Source organism: Engystomops pustulosus, chromosome 1 (assembly GCF_040894005.1).
Source record: "Engystomops pustulosus chromosome 1, aEngPut4.maternal, whole genome shotgun sequence".
Classification (NCBI taxonomy): Eukaryota; Metazoa; Chordata; class Amphibia; order Anura; family Leptodactylidae; genus Engystomops; species Engystomops pustulosus.
The window spans coordinates 23362602-23383750 of record NC_092411.1 but is presented as its reverse complement, the minus strand read 5'-3'; the positions used below and the strand labels follow the sequence as shown (position 1 = coordinate 23383750).

The 21149-nt window shown below is 44.1% G+C and overlaps 2 protein-coding genes across 3 annotated transcripts in view; one reads left to right on the top strand and one right to left on the bottom strand.

The window, feature by feature from the left end:
• Positions 1–823: 823 nt before the first annotated feature.
• Positions 824–15433, top strand: LOC140118254 (interleukin-31 receptor subunit alpha-like). The gene is made up of 16 exons (XM_072135904.1): positions 824–890; positions 5699–5761; positions 6557–6829; positions 7066–7180; positions 7539–7696; positions 8492–8637; positions 9086–9254; positions 9701–9777; positions 10495–10711; positions 11062–11247; positions 11818–11919; positions 12155–12301; positions 12391–12531; positions 13342–13435; positions 14007–14085; positions 14756–15433. The coding sequence occupies exons 1-16, from the start codon at positions 881–883 to the stop codon at positions 15167–15169; spliced, it is 2391 nt and encodes a 796-aa protein (XP_071992005.1). The 5' UTR covers positions 824–880; the 3' UTR covers positions 15170–15433.
• IL6ST (interleukin 6 cytokine family signal transducer) overlaps positions 15427–21149 on the bottom strand; it is a 21021-nt gene continuing 15298 nt past the window's right edge. For both annotated transcript variants that reach the window (XM_072135885.1, XM_072135892.1), the window contains 10 exons: positions 20919–21075; positions 20235–20317; positions 19796–20006; positions 18583–18765; positions 18388–18489; positions 18162–18308; positions 17794–17934; positions 17611–17707; positions 17301–17382; positions 15427–16871 (listed from right to left, as the gene is read on the bottom strand). In XM_072135885.1, the coding sequence (XP_071991986.1) occupies positions 16242–16871; positions 17301–17382; positions 17611–17707; positions 17794–17934; positions 18162–18308; positions 18388–18489; positions 18583–18765; positions 19796–20006; positions 20235–20317; positions 20919–21075 (1833 nt within the window). In that variant the 3' untranslated portion in view covers positions 15427–16241. The remainder of the gene's footprint in view (positions 16872–17300; positions 17383–17610; positions 17708–17793; positions 17935–18161; positions 18309–18387; positions 18490–18582; positions 18766–19795; positions 20007–20234; positions 20318–20918; positions 21076–21149) is intronic.

Sequence of the window (21149 nt, the reverse complement as noted above, 5' to 3'; positions counted from 1 at the left end):
AGGGATGTAATATTACAACTGTACAAGGCATTGGTTCAGCATCACCTTGGAATATGCCGTTCAGTTCTTGGCACAAGTACATAAAAAGGATGCCCTGGAGCTGGAGAGGGCTCAACAAAGAGCCACAAAAATAAGGGGTATGGAGGGTCTCAGTTATGAGGAAAGATTAAAACAATTAGATTTATTTAGTCTGGCAAAGAGATGACTAAAATGGGACATGATTCATTTATATAAATATAAGAAAGGTCCACACAAAAAATATGGTGGAAGGTTGTTTCAGGTTAAATCAAAAGACGAGGGGCCCTGTCTCTGCCTGTAGAAAGCAAGGTTTAATCATCAGAAGCGACAGGGCTTGTTTACTGTGAGATCTGTCAATCTGCCTCAGACTATCCAAAAGATGAATCCAGTAGATCAAATTTGGATGGATAATGCTGCCCACCGCATGGACAGAATTTGTCTGTTGTGTGCAATGGCTCCTATAGTATGTGGTCAAGGTGTTGGCAGAACTTATAATCAAAGTGAAGAACCCATCCAGCAATTGCCACCTAGTGTTTTGTAGAATTTGGAACTTAACCTATTGGAAACTCTTGCCACCTTACAACTATACCATTCTTACACAACAATGATGGGAGTAGTAGTAGTCCCTATCACTGGTTGTATTCATTCTCCTAGCAGGATGCAGACACTTGCCGCAATCTTCTGTTTCCTGGAGGTTTTGTAACACGTTGCCCGTAAGCCGCTTCCCATTTTCTCTGTTGCTATAACTGTCATTGTTTTTCCAGCGTGGTCTATTGTTATTTTATGGTACAATGTGGACATACTGGAAGGCTTCCTAGTGCCCTGCGTTCTCAAAAGTGAGCAGAATATCACCACCGCCAGGATGCAGAAGGGTGAGGGCTGCACCTTGTATGGAGAAAGTTTAAGATTAACTTTACTAGATTAGTATTAGTTTCTCAGGCTTTACACATCTCGTTTTTGCAATCAACATCTCTGGAGTTGTATCTGTAATGAGAATAGTATAACTATACAGGCAGTCCCTGGGTTACATACAAGATAGTGTCTGTAGGTTTGTTCTTAAGTTGAGTTTGTATGTAAGTCAGAACTGTATATTTTATCATTGTAATCCCAGCCTGAACTTTTTTGGTCTCTGTGACAATTGGATTTTAAAAATGTTGGGTTGTCATAAGAAACTATATTAACACTAAAGCTTCATTACAGACACCTGTGATACCTGTTACAGCTGAGCATTGTAGCCTAGGACTAAAGTACAATAAATTACCAATATCCAGGGGTTCGTTTGTAACTAGGGGTCGTATTTAAGTCGAGTGTTCTTAAGTAGGGGACCGCCTGTAATACTATTACAGGATTTGGGTTTATAGGATTCTATGTACCTGTTCAGTGTTTATCAGGAGCTTGTGATAAAGAAGTGATTTTATTTAATGGATGCAAGAACTGGTTGTCCTCTTCCTTCCTTATTGAGAGATCTTGAAGCCAAAGCAGAGGACTACCTGAACAAACATGTACATTTATATGTATGATTTGGTTTTAATAATTATAATCTTTATATAGCGCTATCAAATTCTGTAACGCTTTGTTTTGTCCTGTCTGATAGTGGAAATTACTGCTCCCATCTATGGGACATATCCTTAACATTAGTTATTAGTAACAATAATGCACAACCCATCTAGGACCTGCATCTATCTGGAGAATAGGGTCTCTAGAGCGATGGAGAGGTGGCAGAGTATGCACAATTTTATGCTAGTTTGGAGCATAGCCAAACATGGGCTGACCTGTATCAGAGGTCTATGGCATATAATGCAGATGCATCATATTTGTCCATGAAGGAAATAAACCCTTTTAAAAATTTTTTAAAGCTTGAATGGTTCTAGTAAAATATTAGATTTGGTTCTCGTCAACTTCTGAAAATTTCAGCCCCCTCATTACTGGGAGATATAGAAGACTGTAGGGTCTCCCAGTCTGTCCTTTGCTACATTACACTATAATGTATTGCCTACCATAATACAGATCCGTACAGGGCTGAAGGGTTGTATACATCACTCCTGCATACACGTGGGGCACCACTTATTTCTTTATATATGATTATCATCTGATGACCATACAACATTTTTACAGGCATATCCAAAAGAGAATGAATCATTCCGTCATATATAAGGCAATAGGTTTCCTCTGATTCATGAAGAAATATATTCCAGGAACTAAGGTCTTGCTCAACTTTCTCGTCGTATTGGCGAATTCTCTTTCCCAATCTGCAAGATGGTCACATCTCCAGCCCCCACTATTTTTGTGGGTGGCACAGAGGTGACTCTTGGAGGTGCAACATCTCTTTTTAGCAGTTTTATGGCTGCCTCTCCTAAGAATTCTACAAAAACCCATGACATACAATTTATGAATAAACCTTTAGTGTAAATGCTTTATGAATAGACTGTTCTCCTGTAACTCTGCTGTTGTAGCGGTCCTACTGCTCTGCTCCTGTTCAGTTACTTTTCTGTTTGCAGTTTCTTAGGTTGATTTGGCAATTTTGACCCCATTACCTGATCTGTGCTCAAAGAACTAAGTGCTGGACACTTGCTGCTGTGTGTAAGTGGAGCTGTCCCCCTCTATCACTGCTATGTATATATTCCTGCTCCATTCCACATGAAGCGCTGAGGGAACTGCTGCCAGACACTTCTGCTGATGGCTCGAATAATTTAAATCCAATTGTCTAATCCTTCTTGCATTTTTTGGGGGGGAGGCTCCAATAGAATTTGAAACGTCGGATGCTTCTACCAAAACCTCTGCATTTGGCCAACATGTATCTAATGTTTACAACCAGTGTCTGTGTGACGTGTGATTTGATTGGTCCAATTTTTTTTTCCTCCCGTTGTGCCCTGTCCAATATTCATTTCTTACCCTGATCTTAGGCTTATATGACCAAACTTTTAATTATTTTCTTTTTTTCAAAGCTGCGACTCCAGTTCTCTGAACAAAATCATAATCACCTTAACATAAACAGCATATATTTCAGAGAAATCAGGTTGTCATGGGTATGACTAAGCACAGTCTCCTTTGTGTGTAACATGTAAGCTGTGTTTGAAGTGACTGCTATCTTTTAACCAGAAGGAAATAAAATCATCAGGATTTAAGACCAAATGCTGGAGCTACACTGTATTTTTGTGTGGGCTGTCTCCTATATGGTTACATGAACCATGCTATAGTACAGTGATGGCAAACCTTTTAGAGACCGAGTGCCAAAACTACAACCAAGTCCCACTTATTTATCGCAAAGTGCCAACACAGAAATGTAATTAGTGATTTACATTCCCTGCTCTGTCACAGCTTTCATTGATATCAGCACCCTGAGGACAAAAAGCAGAAAATAGAAGAAATTTGGATGGTCATTGCAGCTTCCCTCCAGGGTCCCATAAAAAAGAAAAATTGTCAGGGCCAGAGCAGGAGCTACAATGATAATCCATATCTGCCCGCACCTTCCCACTCCTCCAGTAGTCCCAGGTAGCAATGTCACTTTATAATAGCTCTGTGCACAGCAAGTCCTGGGCTGTCTGGATCTGCAGGAATATACCTGAAGTCATTTCTGGTGATGGCTTGAGTGCCCACAGAAAGTGCTCTGAGTGCCACCTCTGGCACCAGTGCCATAGGTTAGCCACCACTGCTATAGTAGATGGAATTCAGTGGGCTACACAGTGAGCTGATTAAATTATTTTTATTTTGGGCATTGTATTCACATGGAATTGGAATGGTTAAACATGTAGATCATGGTCAGGCTGAGAAAATAGATCTTGCTTTGCCAACTTGTACGCCTCTGCAGGGTGCAAGTCTGCAAGTTATTGTAAAATTAACCAACATGATCATTGGTCATTTATCTTCCATCATGTGTTAAACCGCTGCTACAGACTGAACTTTCTGTGCCATTTGTGGTTGAGTATACAGTGTGTAAAAAAAAAAAAAAAAAAATTGTCAGCCATCAATTGTGCAAGTGCATTCACTTAACGACCAGACCCTATTTTGTTTTTGTATTTTCATTTTTCTCTCCCTGCCTTCAAAATTCTTTCTTTTCCCATGTAAAGAGCTGTGTGAGGGCTTGTTTTCTGCGCTGCAAATTGCCCTTCATAGTGATTTTAATATTCCATGCTGTGCACTTGGAGATGGTAAAAAAAATTTAAATGTGTTTTTTTGGGGTTTATTTGCAATGTTTTCTACTATATGGCCTTTTAATCACTTTTTATTTCTTTTTTTAAATGTTGCAAAATGGTGAAAAAAGTGAACATTTCTGTTACGGAGTTAAACACCGGTGGATATGTGGATAGATCAGACATTTTGGGATTCAGCAACACCTAACGTATTTATGACTTTTACAGTTTGTTTACCGTATATACTCGTATATAAGCCAAGGTTTTCAGCACAAAAAATGGTGAAAAACTTCACCTCAACTTATACACGAGTCAATATAAAAATTTACTTACTCACCTTCTGGCTTTCCCGATGCTCGACGCGGCTCCTCTTCTGTCTTCACCGCGATTCTCCGGTCCCTGCGGCTGCTCTTCTGTCTGCTGTAACAGCCGGCAGAGACATGGCTATGCGCCACGGCTCTCGAGTCAATAGGTTTTTCCAGTTTTTGGTGGTAAAATTAGGGGCCTCGGCTTATACTCGGGCCGGCTTCTACTTGAGTATATATATGGTATATTATCAGTTCTAGGGAAAGAGGTTGTTTGAATTTTTAGTTTTTACATTTTTTAATTTTTTTTTTTTATTTTAAAATTCTGTCACAAATTCTGTTCACAAACAAAATTTTCTGGTGCTTGAGTTAGGTCCTGCCCCTTTTCTTAGGCAAGTCAAAAACTGCCCAAAAATGGTCCGAAACCCTCAAATGTGGCACACAGCATTTCAGGCATAAATTCTAGCCTATGCAGGTTGATGAATCCCCCTCTGTCTTTCTGAGCCTCTGAATTGATGAAGCACTGAACCTGTACCTACACAAACAGGAAACACAAAGTGGGCTCAAAAAGTGACACACTGCTCCCAAAGCAGGGAACTCCCACTGAGCTCTGTACCTTCTGCACCACAAGCAGGGGACACCCAACGAGCTCTGAACCTGCAGCTCCACAAACGGGGAACACCCACCGAGCTCTGAACCTGCAGCTCCACAAACAGGGAACTCCCACTGTGCTCTGTACCTGCAGCTCTACGAACAGGAAACACCCACCGAGCTGTAAACCTGTAGCTCCACAAGCAGGGAACACCCACCGAGGTCTGAACCTGCAGTTCCACAAACAGGGAATACACACCGAGCTCTGAACCTGCAGCTCCACAAACAGGGAACACCCACCAAGGTCTGAACCTGCAGCTCCACAAGCAGGGAACACCCACCAAACTCTGAACCTGCAGCTCCACAAGCAGTGAACACCCACCGAGCTCTGAACCTGCAGCTCCACAAGCAGTGAACACCCACCGAGCTCTGAACCTGCAGCTCCACAAGCAGTGAAGACTCAAGGTTTATCAGTGGGAAGATTTTCAGAAATACAGCAGTATACTGTATAAGCATTCTGTAACATTAATTTAGGGAGCAGAGACAGTTGTGTAAGGTGTTTATGAAAAGGGTGAATAAATCTTTTTAGAAATGTTAAGTATTTATATAAAGTTTTTCCATCCTGTAGTAATACTGTTTCTCCTCTCTCTTTAGAGCCTGTCTGGATGTTACTCTGGATGCCCTGCATTTTACAATTAGCTTCAGCACAAATATCAGGTATCACATAAAATGGGTGTGCAATGTCTGCTTTTGTATGCAGGGCAAATATAATCGGGGGGGGGGGACCCCTTTAATGTTAAATACTAAATATTAGACTTGGAAAATGTTGTTGGGCTTGTATGCCAGTTTTTGGCAACTAGTTGTGAATAGGGATGGCCACTATAGACTCCGGGATGACTCCCGTAATGATATAATAAATTTAAAAATGTTTTTATTAATCCTTTTGGGACAAATGTCATTGTATAGTGCAAAATAAACACATCCCAATAATATAGTGAACATGTTTAGAATATATCATAAATGTGCAACTAGAAATCACACAAAAGGCCAAAGTAAATAGTAACCGGGATACCAAACACGGCTCTGGAGTGGTGTCATCCCTGTATCCATGTTATACTTTACTTAGTTAAAGTTTGCACCACATTTGACATGCGCCACAAAGATTTGCAGCATCAACAAAACGCACCCAAAAAAAAAGTGCAAAATTCCCGAGCAGTGCAGGGGGCGCCAGATTCATGAAGACCTTGCACCAGTTTTGATGAATCTGGCGCCCCCTGTACGCTCCACAGGAAACTGCACATAGTACAGACTGCACTGGTTTGGATAATTGCAGGCCATAGTGTGTATGGATGTGTGCACTGTAATATGCCGGCTTTTCTCTTGTGGTTATTAAAAATGTAATATCTGGACCTGATACCTGTGATTTATAGATTGGCAAGGTTTGGAGCAGGATTGTTGAGTGAATTGTGACATAATTCCAGACGTAATTCATCACTTATGTTTCCCTTACAGGTGATAAAGTCACGTTGCACGGCTGCATAAAACCTAAGTATGAATATGTTCAGAAAGGATCTAACCTCACTTTATACTGCACATTAAATGAGACGGGATATATAGAAAGGCTCGGATGGAATTTAAATACAGGCCAATACATCTCCAGCAAGATCAATGACTCCTCAAGTAAGATCAGCATACTCGACCTGACAGCGGACACTATAGTAGTGGGCTGCTCTGTCTATTTGTCCACGCGGCAGAGAATAGATGAAGTCAAGATACAAACCGGAGGTGAGTATTCAGTAATGGGGGTCAGGATCACGGTGTAAATTCCACATTGTGTATGTTTTGGAATCTTTGTATTGTGTATCTTTGGAATCAGTGAGACTTTTGGAATTAGCAGCACAGACTCTAAGGCAGGGAAGGGGTTAACACTAAAACATGGAATGGCCTTATATATAGTCATATACATATGCACATATATATTTTTTCATTGCAGTCACATCTTCATGTATCTCTCTTCACAGATCCCCCAGAAACTCCACAAAATATTTCTTGCATTTATTTCCACAAGCACAATATCACTTGTAGCTGGATCCACAGAAGGGACCCCAATATCCCCACCACCGCCTATCTGACCCTGTAAGTGCTTCTATCTGGGCTGTATCATTTTTTTAAGCCTTCCTACTTATGGTACCAGAATCAAGCTTCTTAGGTAATGTAAGTTGAGACCCTTCTGCCGGATTTCCATTTGTGGTTTCATGACCTTGGAGGACCTTCAAAGGTCCTGAAATTGCTCTTGTACATCTGTTCCTAATCATAATACACATGTACACAAGGATTTTATGGGTGAAGGTTCTCAGTATAAAATTTTGTGAATGGTCTTGGTGGCCATGAGGCCCCAAGAAGGCTTGGGCCCTGGACTACGACCCAAAACCATCTATATTATAATTGTCTACTGTGTACAGTTACTCATCTAACACCTCTCTCTGATGGACAGGCCTGATAACACCACACAAAATTGTTCAGCCCATACAGAGTCCTGCTCCTTCTTCTCCGGCCTTGATCTCCTCGGACTGGAATGTAATATAACACTGCACCTGGAGAATAAACTGGGCACTGCAACAGCACAATTCACAGTCAATGCTACAAGGATCGGTAAATCTGCAGTGTTGTCATATTGTTCTGCATGGATCACTAATATGGGTCTACACTTTAAAGGGATTGTGCTATCACCATCACTGGATTAAGTCTTTGATCTCTGTGGTTTGGCCAATCTTGTCCTCTATGCCGTGTCTGTTGGGACACAATCCATTCAAACTTTGTTTAGACTTTGTAGGAGAAATCCCCTTCCATTAAAAGCAAGGGACGGTTACCAGTCATGTAAATATTGTTTTTATTTTTACATCTATAAGGCATGCCTGTCCAAATTCACATCATATACTGCATTGTGTGCACGTCCTGCATGTCAGGGACATCCCAGAAGCCGGTGGTTCCCTTTTCCCTGCCTGTAACTTCAACTTTTTTCAATAGCAAACCCTGAGTACACCCTCCCATCTATGTTACCCTGCAATATACAGGTCACTCTGCAATCCTATTCACCCTGGACACGGTATATTTGATGGCGGCCGATGACTGGTTTATGCAGCAGCATTTTTATTAATTTAATTATTTTTTTAATTATATCCAATTATTCTGATCCATGATATAGGATGGTTGGGCCATTGTACAAGCTCCTATGCCTCCTTCCTTTATCCTCATAGATTGTAAGCTCACTCCTGTCATTTCATATGACCAGGGTATTACTTTGTAATGTCATATTTTGGTTGTATATGTCCCTCATGCTTTGTAAAGTGACAGTAAAGTTATGTGCAGCGCTGCGTAATTTGTGTGCGCTATATAAATAAAGAATTATTATTATTATTATATCCCATTTATATACAATTTCTTTAGTGAAAATGGATCCTCCTAAGGACTTGACATTACTTCCTACTAAAGACCCATCATTTTCGATTTCATGGAAAAGACCGATCCTGTCTCCTGATGAACTCTATGTGAAATGTGGCCTCCGGTACAGAGAGCTGCAAGATGGTCAGTGGGTCAGTATTACAGGGGCTTAGGAATACTCCTCAACAAAGAAATTACTATGTACATTCACCTTCACAAATATTTTAGTAGTTTGCCTACAAAACAACTTCTCCTTCTAGGGCAGTGGTGGCGAATCTATGGTACGGGTGCCAGAGGTGGCACTCAGAGCCCTCTCTATGGGCCCCCGCGCCATGACCCCAGCACAGAGTTCGCCAGACAGGACTCAGAGCCTCTTGCAGCCCAGGAACCCAGAAGAAAGTTGCAATGATGATCCAAACTAATCTCTTCCTCCTTTCTACTGTATCGGTGTCCTCTGGTGCCTATACAATTTAAACCTAAATGGTCGGCCATCACTGTTCTAGGGGATAGGGTTACATTGTTTGGTTGCAAACCTAACGTTATATGTGGAATTAATGTTTCCAAGGCAAATGTTGATGTCTAATTTGTTTTGTCCCTCAGTATTACATTCCTGAGCTGCAAATGGGGATAGAGAAGGAAATTAGCTACATTCTTGGTGGACTCCATGCCCATACAGAGTATTCAGTGTCTGTCAGGTGCATTGGGAGCAGCGGTCAGGTGTGGTGGAGCGAGTGGACTGAAGAAGTCACAGGAAGGACTGAAGAGCAAGGTAAGTCATTGCAGGGGCGGCCGACTACTAGCTGCCTCCTAGTACAATAGTTTAGAAACAAGAACCAGAGTTGTACCAGAACCAAGCATTGTAGGTAGATACAATACCAGAACCAAACTTAGTACAAATATTTAGTACCATAATCAAGCATAGTAGATACACTACCAGAACCAAGCTTAGTATAAATACTTTGTACCAAGCTTAATACACAAATAAGGTACAAGTACATCAATTCAATAACCAAGGCCAGTAAATAGTTACAGTACAAGAATGTAGCTCTGTACATAGCTACTGTGCCTAGGTCAAACTTAGTAATAAGAAATAGCACCAAAATAAAGCCCAGTGCCAGAACCAAGCCCATTACTCAACTCCTTCCACTGTCACAGCATTTAATGTTTTCCTGCTGAGTGTATATATCAGTAACGAGCGTTTCTCCGTCTACACAGCTCCGTTGGACAGTGTTGAACTTTGGAGAGTGATCGGCACCACAGAGGGAACAAGACTTGTAAATCTGACATGGAAGGTGAGTGATCAATATGCAGCCACCACTAGGGGGCGCTCACTGGGTATGGATATACATAGCCACCACTAGGGGGCGCTCACTGGGTATGGATATATACAGCCACCACTAGGGGGTGCTCACTGGGTATGGATATACATAGCCACCACTAGGGGGTGCTCACTGGGTATGGATATACATAGCCACCACTAGGGGGTGCTCACTGGGTATAGATATACACAGTCACCAGTTAGGGGGTGCTTACTGTGTATGGATTTACAGGCGGTCCCATACTTAAGGACACCTGACTTTCAGACGACCCCTAGTTACAGACGGACCCCTCTGCCCCCTGTGACCTCTGGTGAAGCTCTCTGGATACTTTTCTTTAGTCCCAGACTGCAATGATCAGCTGTAAGGTGTCTGTAATGAAGCTTTATTGATAATCCTTGGTCCCATTACAGCAAAACATTTAGAAAATCCAATTGTCACTGGGACAAATTTTATATTATAAAATATACAGTTCCGACTTTCATACAAATTCGACTTAAGTACAAACCCAAGGAACCTATCCTGTACGTAACCCGCAGATTGCCAGTACATAGAGACTATAAAGGGGCTCTCGCTATGTATGGGTTTATACAGCCACCACTTGGGGGCGCTCACTGGATGTGTGCTGCAGCACTCTTTGGCTATATATGTATGTATTAACTCTTTGTGTAAATGTAGCATTTTCTCTTCTAGGAAAGATCGGGTGTTCGGTCCACTGGGATCACACTGGGATATAACGTTTTATGGCTTCCCGAGGTCAGAACCTCTGATTGGAGAAATAAAACCACAAAAAACAATGAAATGACATTAAATATAACAGAGGAGGCGCACATCATATCTGTGGTGCATATCAACTCTGCTGGACGCTCCCCTGCGGCCATACTGAGAATCCCAGCCACCTGGGAGAGGGGTAAGTAGCAAGGGGAACCCCGGGTGTGAACATGTAGCTAGGGCATAGCCAGACGTCTGCAATGGACTTCCCATCTCCTGGCTAATAGCAGATAGATCACACATAACAAGCCCGTCACATGGGTATCAATCGTCCTCATAGAAGCAGCTTCCTCTGAGAACCCCAGAACAGGCGGGAGTCTGGATTGTCTGATATCCGTAGTCATATTTTATGGCCTGTTCATGGGCAGACATTGACTTATAGTAACACTTCCTGTTGGCGGTCCTAGAGACCATCCCCTTCCTGCTAGAGAACTAGTTTCCATATATTATCCCCGTACACCATTGCTCATGTCTTCCTCTATTCCACAGCTCGGGAGGTGATCTCCAGCGTCCACATATCCACAACAGCCTCTGAAGAAACAACACTGACCTGGAGCGTGATTGATCCCCGCTTCCGGAGATTTGTGCTGGACTGGTGCATCTATTCTGGAGATGGCTCATGTAACATATCGTTCCAGTATGTGGAGAATTCTTCACAATGGACAATCCAGAAAGGTCAGAGATTACTGCATGTGGAATATACAGGGACACCCCAATCCTAGCAAACATATTTTGACAAAAGCAAAGGCTTCAGATACTTTTATTTCATTATCCGGTCTACATCAGAGCTGCTCTACAGGGAGGCTATGAGCTTTGATGATTTCTGGGCGGCAGAGCCTCAGTGGGCCCCTTTACAGTGAACTCATGTAACAGCATTAAAAATCTGTTCCCTTAAATATTCCCTAGTTTATCATCCCAAACAGCCCCCTCATGGTTATTTTATATAAATCCCCCCTCACCCCCTGTGGATTCATTAGATACAGCCCCACTCAGCCCCATGGTTTCCTTATGTGGGCCCACCAGCAGCTGTGGGCCCAGCACTTGCCCAGGTATGCCCAGTGCTAGCACCGGCCCTGACTCGGTACCATGTATAATACATGTAGTGCGAGGGGTGCCCTGCATAGGGTGGCACTGTTGTAGCCACTACCACTAGCCACCAGTAAGGAGCGACTGACAATAAACCTCTTAAAGTGAAGATGGAGACAAGGCCATTTACAGTTTCTCTCATCTTGTTTTCTCCTTTAGGAACTCTGGAACTGTATAAACGTTACAAGATTTCGGTTTACCCCTTATTAGAGGACAGAGCAGAGGCTCCATGGATCACATATTACTATATCAAAGAAGGAGGTAGGTGACCTGCACAGCTTACAGAGCAGGACAGTGACCTCTCAGTATAAGAGTCCATGGTACTAAATGACGCCATTAATTGTGATTTTAAGGGAGTGTTCATTGGACACTGTATATTAATTTCATTATCGGCCATGGACTGGATGCAGCTAATATCTTGGCATTATATGACGGGAGGGTGACATACAGGGCTCCGTTCTCTCACATATTTTAATGTTTTTTGTATTTTGCACAGCTCCGCTTTATGGTCCTAATCCCAAAGTAGAGGATCTGAAAGAGACTGAGGTGACGATGAGATGGGATCTGCTCAGAGCAGATGAGAGCAATGGCTTCATCACTGCGTTCAGTATCGTCTATAAGCCTCTGGATGGACAGGAATCTGGTGGGTACCTACCTGCACCTGCACATTTCATCTCTGTTGTGATGTGATAGTTGGATGTACATTTCTTCTCGTTTCTCCCACATTTCCAGTTGTTACAGTGAATAGTGACGTGTATGAGTACACTCTGCGCTCGCTGATGCCAGACACCAAATATAGCGTCTATATAGTAGCGAACACCAGCGGTGGGAAAACAAGTGGAAACCCCATACATTTCCATACTTTGCCAGAGAGTAAGTCACACCGAATGCTCAGCGTTATCATCATGTTTGTGAAAATGACTTCTGCAACAGTGGCCGCCTTTCCTTCTGAGGTCTGTTTCCTATAATATCCCTATTGGTGTTGGAGTTTAGTTTTTCACTAAAACAAAGCCCCAAATCTCCTTCTGAGAGGTCACATCAGATAACATTTGATCTTCCTGTAGCCACCACTAGGGGCAATAGTATATTCTGTGTATTCAATGTACTTAAAGGGGTTAGGCCCTATCCAGTGGGGGTCTAAGGTCTTCGTTGGACCCATCGTCGCTCGATCAGACTAATGGAGCAGAAGGACACACATGACCGTTCTGCTCCTTTAATATCTATAGAGCTGACGGAAATTGCTGAGTGCTGCGCTCACCGATCTCTATCAGCTCCATAGAGATTAATGGAGCAGAACGGTCATGCGCAGCATTTTTCGCAATCTGTGGGGGATTGCATTCGCAGGAAAACCCCTTTAATACTCACACAGTATGCTGTTAGCTCTTGAGCTCCCCCTTTATGCAGGTAGGAGGATTTTACTATATGACTAGGTCTATGTAGGGGATTTGGAGCTTTGATCACCACCAACGTATATTAAAAATTAAACATTCAACCCAAAATCTTCCTGCTGTTAGAGTGAACCTAATTTCTAATCCTGGACACTTGACAGTCGCCTCCATGAGATGTGACTAGGTCAGGATAACTAATCCGCCATGTGATTGTACTGTGTGGATATAACCTCATGATGTGAATGTGGAGGTCATTACAGACGTGTATATGTGATATGTCTTCTGTTCTGTCCAGGCAGTAAATATATCGGCGTGGTGGTCGGAGTACTGGGGACGTTTTTGCTGCTCGTCTTGGTGCTTGGGATTGTATATAAACACCAGAAGGAAAAGTAAGTGACCCCTTTTAGTGAGGGATTCTATGTTTCCTACAAGCAGCATCATGTTATAGTTACTGAGAGGTTTCCTTGTTTTCCACTATCCATATGCAGATCATTGCAGTGCCGAAAAAAGACACTACGACTACCTCCAGAACCCCCATAGAATGAGCAAAGGCTCAACCTGCCACTCAGAGACCCCAGTTTTATGGATAGGGCATAACATTAACTCCTTAGAGACGCCCCCATACAGGTTTTTTGGCAGACTAGCCATGTTTTATGGGGCCTAATCTCAGAGTAGCATAGACTGATTGCATCTAAATGATTTGTGAGGGAGAGTCCGTCCTCTCTCGTCCTATCCATCCATCTCCTATAGATTCTCTGGGCATTGGATCTGCCATATGGGAGAGACCATTAGGATCGCCCTTCATATAAGAGTTATATATACAGCCCACCATTGTTAAATACCCTTAAGTATACAGAAGATCTACTACCTTGTATTGTGTTGTGCCCATAATGAAAAATATTGACTATAATTTACATTAGACTGAAGCTCCAACGTCGTCCTTGTTGTCTTATTTTGTAGGATCAAAACTCTGGTTTGGCCAATTGTCCCTGATCCTTCCTACAGCAGCATCTCCGGGTGGCCATCAGACTGGATGCAGGTAACTATGGGAGTCATTGGGGCACATTTACATAGACGGTCCGGAGGAGTTCACCTACAGTGCATTGTCTGTGGAATGCACTGTGCCGCGATTCACAAAGACAGTGCGCCTGATTTCCTGCATCTGTAGCTTCCCCGCTCAGGTCCGCCGGAGTTCACCATTTTCTTCCCCGTGCATTGGATGCGACACAATTTGAATATTAAATCACAGACTGGGATGGAGGAACTGATTGAGAAGAGGGGAGATTTTTTACCTCACTATTCTGTGCAGGAGAGATCTGTATCCACAGTCTTGAACACATCCAGCTCTGCTACATTTATTGTCACATGTCCTCCTCCCCTCCCATTAAACAGACTCAGAAACATAGTGTAAACAAAGTACAGACTTATAGAGCACATGGAGAGGAAGCAGTTATTGCAGCACTGAGGTAATCTGAGGGGGATAGCAAAGAAACTGCTGCATATAGGTAACAAAGATAATAGGCTAAGTAGTTTTACTTCCCTAGAGCTATTGATTGGTGAAAAAGAAAACCTTTACAGTTTCTCTATAGGGTCATTTTTAGATTTATTTTCATGGGTCACGGCTGCTGTGGTAGAAATTCAAGTTCCCACACATCTGCACCTAATATTCTAGTTAAGGCCCATGTGCTGTGATTTTCTCTCCCCTGCAGGTGGGTCAGTTTGTGGATCCTGTGCTGACAGATGGGACGCTGCACTCTGGAGATCTCCATATCCTACATGCAGTGTATGTAAATGATCGGAGACATAGCAGAGAGCTTCTTCTTCCAGAATCCTGGGGGATCACTGAGACGTCCATGGCAGAGTCCTCCGTACAAGTGCATTATGCAGCTGCAGACAACTGCTCCGAATCCACAACTTCTACACTACTCCTACAGTCTGCTGCATCACCCAGGGCAGTGAGCGCCTGCTCCTCACCACCACCACCACCACCATCATCATCCAGCCAATCTGCAGCAGCCAAGGAGGAACCACCGGACCTGGTTGTGTTCTGTAATGAAGAGATAGCCGCGGTTCACCCTTACCTTAAAAATTCTGTACGAACCAGGGTAGTATTATGTCTCTGAGCACCACTGGAGTAATATTTGTGGTGGGGGGAACAACAAACTATCACCTTATCATCTCTATATGAGCGGCCATGTCTGAGATAAACTTCCTTATCTCATGTAGGATCATAAAGGACATTCGAGTGAAGAAATGACCTACATTGATAGGAATAAAGCACTTGCTACTGTAAGGTAGAAACTTCCAGCAGCCTCGCCTTTGTCTCACTGATCAGCAGAGGTAACTTCCAGATATGCAAAAAATCCAGGGGTCGGTGCAGTTCAGCTTAAATATTTTAATGAGATTCCTCTGTAATGACCTTGGCGCCTTGCGTTTATTGCATACATCTGTTGTGTGGTAGTGAGGAATATACATGGTATATACTAAGAGTAAAACATACAGATCACTGCATATAACACTGTACAAGCTGCCGGCCCAGAACTCCAAAAAACTACAGTGAAATAAGAACTTGTTGTCTGCCACCATTAGAGGGAGCTCTAGCACATCAATGCAGACAGTAGAGATTGCTCCAGAGCTCCCCCTAGTGCCGACATACAACATAACTGTCTATACAAGAGATTTGGAGTTCAGATTCAGAAAAAATGGAAACGACTAGAAATGTAACAACCTGCTGGGCAGAGGTCAGTGCCCTGCCCCACCTTGAAGCTGCAGAATCTCTTTAAAGCTCTATGTGACAATTCATACAAGGCACATATGGAGAATCATCTCCGTGCATGTGGATTAACTATTGCTATGCTGATCAAATGCAACATGGCACTGAGGAGAACAATACAATAAAATACTGCAAACAGGGGAGACGAGCACAAATCCCTTCTCTGCTCCATGATCACATGACTGAACCGTCTCATAAAATAGTGCGGGTCTGTGATATAATACATAAAAAGTATCATAATATGATAAGTATGTGACCCCCTGACACAAAGGAGGAAATACAACCAATAGTCAGACCCATCGCTGTGAGAATGCAGTCACCCATACGGCTGGGCTGTGGGGATCATGCGGGACTATCTTGTATCTGTGGTTCTTCGAGCATTACATGTCTGCGGGACGGTAATGGGGTGCTAGTCTCTCACCCTATTGGGGTAAGTACCCTCCTTGCCTCACACTTTGAGGTAAATAAGTCTTTTGCTGGTCACTTGGAGCGTCTCCTTGTGGCTGATCAGGATCATGCTCAGAAGTGAAGTCTAGGTTGTTGTGTCCATTACTGAACCCGGCGAGATGCAGGACCTGGGCCTTCGGCTCCTGAGCGGATGATGGAGGCTCCTGTCCTCTACCCCCATCTTCCGGAGTAAAATTCTGCTTAAAATACTGGCTGGGGGGCGGAGTCTCAAGCTCTTCCTCCACCTCCTGCGGCTGCTCATCAGGCCTCTCCTCAGATATGAGCAGTGGCTGGGTGGACTCTGAGCGGGAGAATATGGGGGTCTGTCCCTGGTACCCGCCCATAATCACGGTGGAGTACTGCACGGTGCTGGAGGTGTTCTGCGCACAAGAGATGCCGTCACTATCAGAGACGCTCAGCCGTGGTGACGATAAACACGAGGAGCCCCCGATGCCGCTGCTCAACCCCTCCGACGTGTTCTTCTTTATGGGATCCGTTGACTTGAGGTCGGGGTCGCTGTAGGATTTCTGCTCATCCTTTGTTATTTCCACCACACTGACGTCTGTGAAGGCGCCGTCCTGAAAGGCTTGGGGTTTGGACTCGTGCTGCAGAGAGAAAACAGAGAGTGAGATTTACTGCGGATGATGGGTGTCCTGCTGCAAGTACAAGAGCCGCCTTCAATGGAGTCCTAATAATGAGGGGGTTACAAGAAATACAGTTTTGCCCTAAAACAACAACATCTCTGTACATGGATCTCGTGTGGTATTGCAGCTCAGCTTTATTCACTAGGGGTGAGAAGCAATTCCAGACACGACCTGTTGGTAATCATGAAACAACCCTTTCACACTGATGACAGAGGGTCGTCTTTGGGAGAAGAGTTAATTAATCCAAAAACTGCAGCAAAATATGCATCATGGTATCTGTTTCTATAAAGGTGCCCCCAATGCAATCACGGCAGTAGAGGGACCCCCAGTCCCACATCATCGCATGGGGTATAATGCACCAGGAACCTGCAGGCTGGTCTGTGTTCTTACCCGGGTTGGGGTCTGCTGGGACCACTGAGCAATGTTACTCTTAGAAGGGTCCGGGACATTGGGCCAGATGTGTTTCTTAATCCTAGAAGAGACAAGAACATCATGTGACATGTGTGCACCTATAGGGTGATATTACACATACAGAAGCCCACCCGCCTATAGAGTGATGAGATGTAAGACACCGCTCCATTGGAGGGGCTTCTGTACATGTTACATGGGAGAGGGTTAATACCAGCCCTACAGAGGAGATGACACATAGACCCCCTGGCACCTGCGGTTACATACAGTAAGGTTGGGGTGTGATACTCACTGCTCTCTCTTATTACAAAACAAGAAGCAAAGGACGAGGATGAAGACCAGGAAGCCGAGGCAGGATGACACCACGATGGCTTCCACCTCCCCTTTATCTGCAAGGAGAAGGAACATAACAGATCTGACCCCTGGTAATCAGACTGGATGATGGTCTATAATACTGATGTCACACGGCCCTCACCAAACGGCATGGTGGTGAAGCTGAGCGGGAGCCCGGCCTTCCCTCCTTTCTCTGTGTGTGCGGTCACGGTGACGCTGTACGGGGTTTTTGCAGCCAGGGATTCCAGCGTATACTCTGTTACCGTCGAATTAACCATGATAACTGAGCGATAAGGAAAGCAAGGGTTAATCTGTGTGCACCTCTGGCCGACCTGACCTGCACGCACAACCTATGGATGTAACTAGACAGTGTGCAATGCTTCCTTCATCCGGTGGAGGGCGCTGGTGACTGTGGTCATGTGCCAGTTTCGGCCCTCGTTTAGCACCTCCTACTGGTAATGTGTTAAAGGGATGCTTCATTAGCTGGCATACTGGTCCAGAGTCACTTACCTTTGGCCGGGCCATAGTTGTCCCCATAATGTATTGTGTAATTTGTGATGAAACCATTCTGTTTTTCTAAAGGGATGGGTTTCCACGATAGGGTGACCCGCGTCTTTCCGGTGGATTTTGTGTGGACGATGGGCCCGATGCCAGGAACTGTGCACAACACAAACAGCACATAAGATTACCCTCACAACTTGGGAGCACAGTAAGGGGCTCCCCTAAAGATCCTTACCTCCTTGCTGCAGGTAAGCGGCCACCATGCTGGACTGCTCCTGCCCGTCTCTATACAACGGGTTCAGTCTGATCAGGTAATAGACGTAAGGCTGTATGTCACCTGGAAGCAAAGAGCAGGAGATAAGTTGGAGGTGACCCCTGGAATCACCAATAATGTGCAGGACCCATCCTCAAAAACCATCCATGTCCTTACCTCTCAGATATGTCCTCGCCACGTTCCCCTGTTCTCCCTGCCATTCAATGTGGCAATCCATGGTCTCAGAATTACTGCACCACTCGATCACATAACCCAGCGCCCGGACCACAGGAGTCCACTCCACCCAGAGCCGCCCGTCTTCAGGGAACGCCTTCAAGTTCAGATCTGGCAACTGCACAACTACAAGCCAAGAAACACAGCAGAATAGTGAGTGCCGCTCTAGAGTATAATACAGAATGTCAATCAGGATCAGTACAGGATAAGTAATGTCATGTATATACACAGTGACTGCACCAGCAGCAGAATAGTGAGTGCAGCTCTGGAGTATAATACAGGATGTAACTCAGGATCAGTACAGGATAAGTAATGTCATGTATGTACACAGTGACTGCACCAGCAGCAGAATAGTGAGTGCAGCTCTGGAGTATAATACAGGATGTAACTCAGGATCAGTACAGGATAAGTAATGTCATGTATATACACAGTGACTGCACCAGCAGCAGAATAGTGAGTGCAGCTCTGGAGTATAATACAGGATGTAACTCAGGATCAGTACAGGATAAGTAATGTCATGTATATACACAGTGACTGCACCAGCAGCAGAATAGTGAGTGCAGCTCTGGGGTATAATACAGGATGTAACTCAGGATCAGTACAGGATCAGTAATGTCATGTATGTACACAGTGACTGCACCAGCAGCAGAATAGTGAGTGCAGCTCTGGGGTATAATACAGGACGTGACTCAGGATCAGTACAGGATAAGTAATGTCATGTATGTACACAGTGACTGCACCAGCAGCAGAATAGTGAGTGCAGCTCTGGGGTATAATACAGGATGTAACTCAGGATCAGTACAGGATCAGTAATGTCATGTACGTACACATTTATCAAGTGCAGTTTGCCTGTGGAGCGAGCAGGTCAATGAATCTGGCGCCCCCTGCACTGCTCTGGAAGTGGGCACCATTTTTCCTTCCGATGCACTAAGTTCATGCAGCAGAATTGTGGTTCACATTTTTCGGTCTTGTCGGACACAGAGCAGCCACAACACAAAACTGTCCCAGACTCTTTCAAAATACATGTGCAAGCAGTTTGCACGTTCTTTCTAGTGAAAAATCAGACAGAAAACTGGTGCAAACACTTTCATAAATGTGTCCACTGACTGCACCAGCAGCAGAATAGTGAGCGCAGTAATGTGAGTGGGTGCTCTACCTTTTTTCTTCTTAGTGGATGGGATGATGAGTGTGGATGGGGGAGAGGAGCCCTGGCTGTTGTAGGCAGTGACGATGACTTCATAGGAGTCTCCGGTGACTGTGATGTCACACGAAGTTTCCTTCACAGCGAGTGAATCGACCTCTTCCGACCCTCTTTTTATGGTCAAGTTGTATCCCAGGATTATCCCGTTTGCATGAGACTTTAAATCCTAAAAAAAAAAATAGAGACAGATTATTCCCTGTCCCGGGAACAAGCTGCAGAATTTGATCTTCATGTCACAAATTGTTTTTTAGAGAAAGTTTTAACCACAAACATTCACTTTTGGTATTTATTCCATTATATATTTTCCGAAAAGAAAGACTTGGATACAAAGTTGCATGAGGGCGCTAAGGAACATTGTAGCGGCAGTGGAAGGCTTGACGCTGCGGGTACCTACCTTCCACATCAGTGTGACAGATCTCATCTCATCAGTGTCACCTTTGCTGATCTTCCTCCATAATTCTGGACCTTGAGATGGTTCTGGAGGATTCAGAGAAAAACATCAGACCAGGAACGTAGCTGGACCTAAGTCTTTGTTCAACCTACTGTGTTTTTTTTTTAAAAATGTTTCCATTAATGGAGCTACGCGAGGGCTTGTATTGTGTGATTGGAGCTGTAATTTTCATTTGTTCTCTGATACTCTATATATAAAATATTTGGGAAAGGAGGTGACAATAAGGTTTATCATTTGTGTAGGATCACTACTAACCACGGCATCTAGGGGTTGAACACCGATGACCAGTGTAAGAACTGACAGTGGTCATGACAGCGGGACCTGTGCAGATGCCAGGATGCACTTGGGGGCTCACAGATGAGAAACTAGGCAATAAAGAAATGGGGGTAGTGGGTTTACATTTTAGATTTGGCAGGTGGGGGGGGGGCAGCTCACGTGGAGATCACATGGCACAGCTACTCAGGTCATGTGATCACTGGAACATAACTGTACAGAACCTGGATGTATGGTTACATAATGGTGTGAAGAACATCCAATCCCATGTGCGTTATAGCCATATGTTACCCCCCTTGCATGTCCCCACCTAACCACTAACGTCACATGGCCATGGCCACACATACTACTTACTAGACTCTGCGGTGGTGGCGCTATACTCCTTGCTCCACTCACTCCAGAATCCGCCTCTGATGGTCTTGCAGCGCATACTGATGGTGTAGACGGTAAATGACTCCAGTCCTTGAAGCATGAACGAGCTTCTAGGGTTTTCTAGATCTTCTGATGGCACCTGAAGGGGCAAATAATAATTACTGTTTAATCTGTATGTAGAGAGGAGCTCTCCCCCTAGTGGTGGCTGCACAA

Excerpts from the sequence above, each read along its gene's own strand:
- LOC140118254 (XM_072135904.1), top strand. Across the intron at positions 11,920-12,154 it reads TTACTATATCAAAGAAGGAG|CTCCGCTTTATGGTCCTAAT; the intron begins GTAGGTGACCTG and ends TATTTTGCACAG. Across the intron at positions 12,302-12,390 it reads TCTGGATGGACAGGAATCTG|TTGTTACAGTGAATAGTGAC; the intron begins GTGGGTACCTAC and ends CCACATTTCCAG.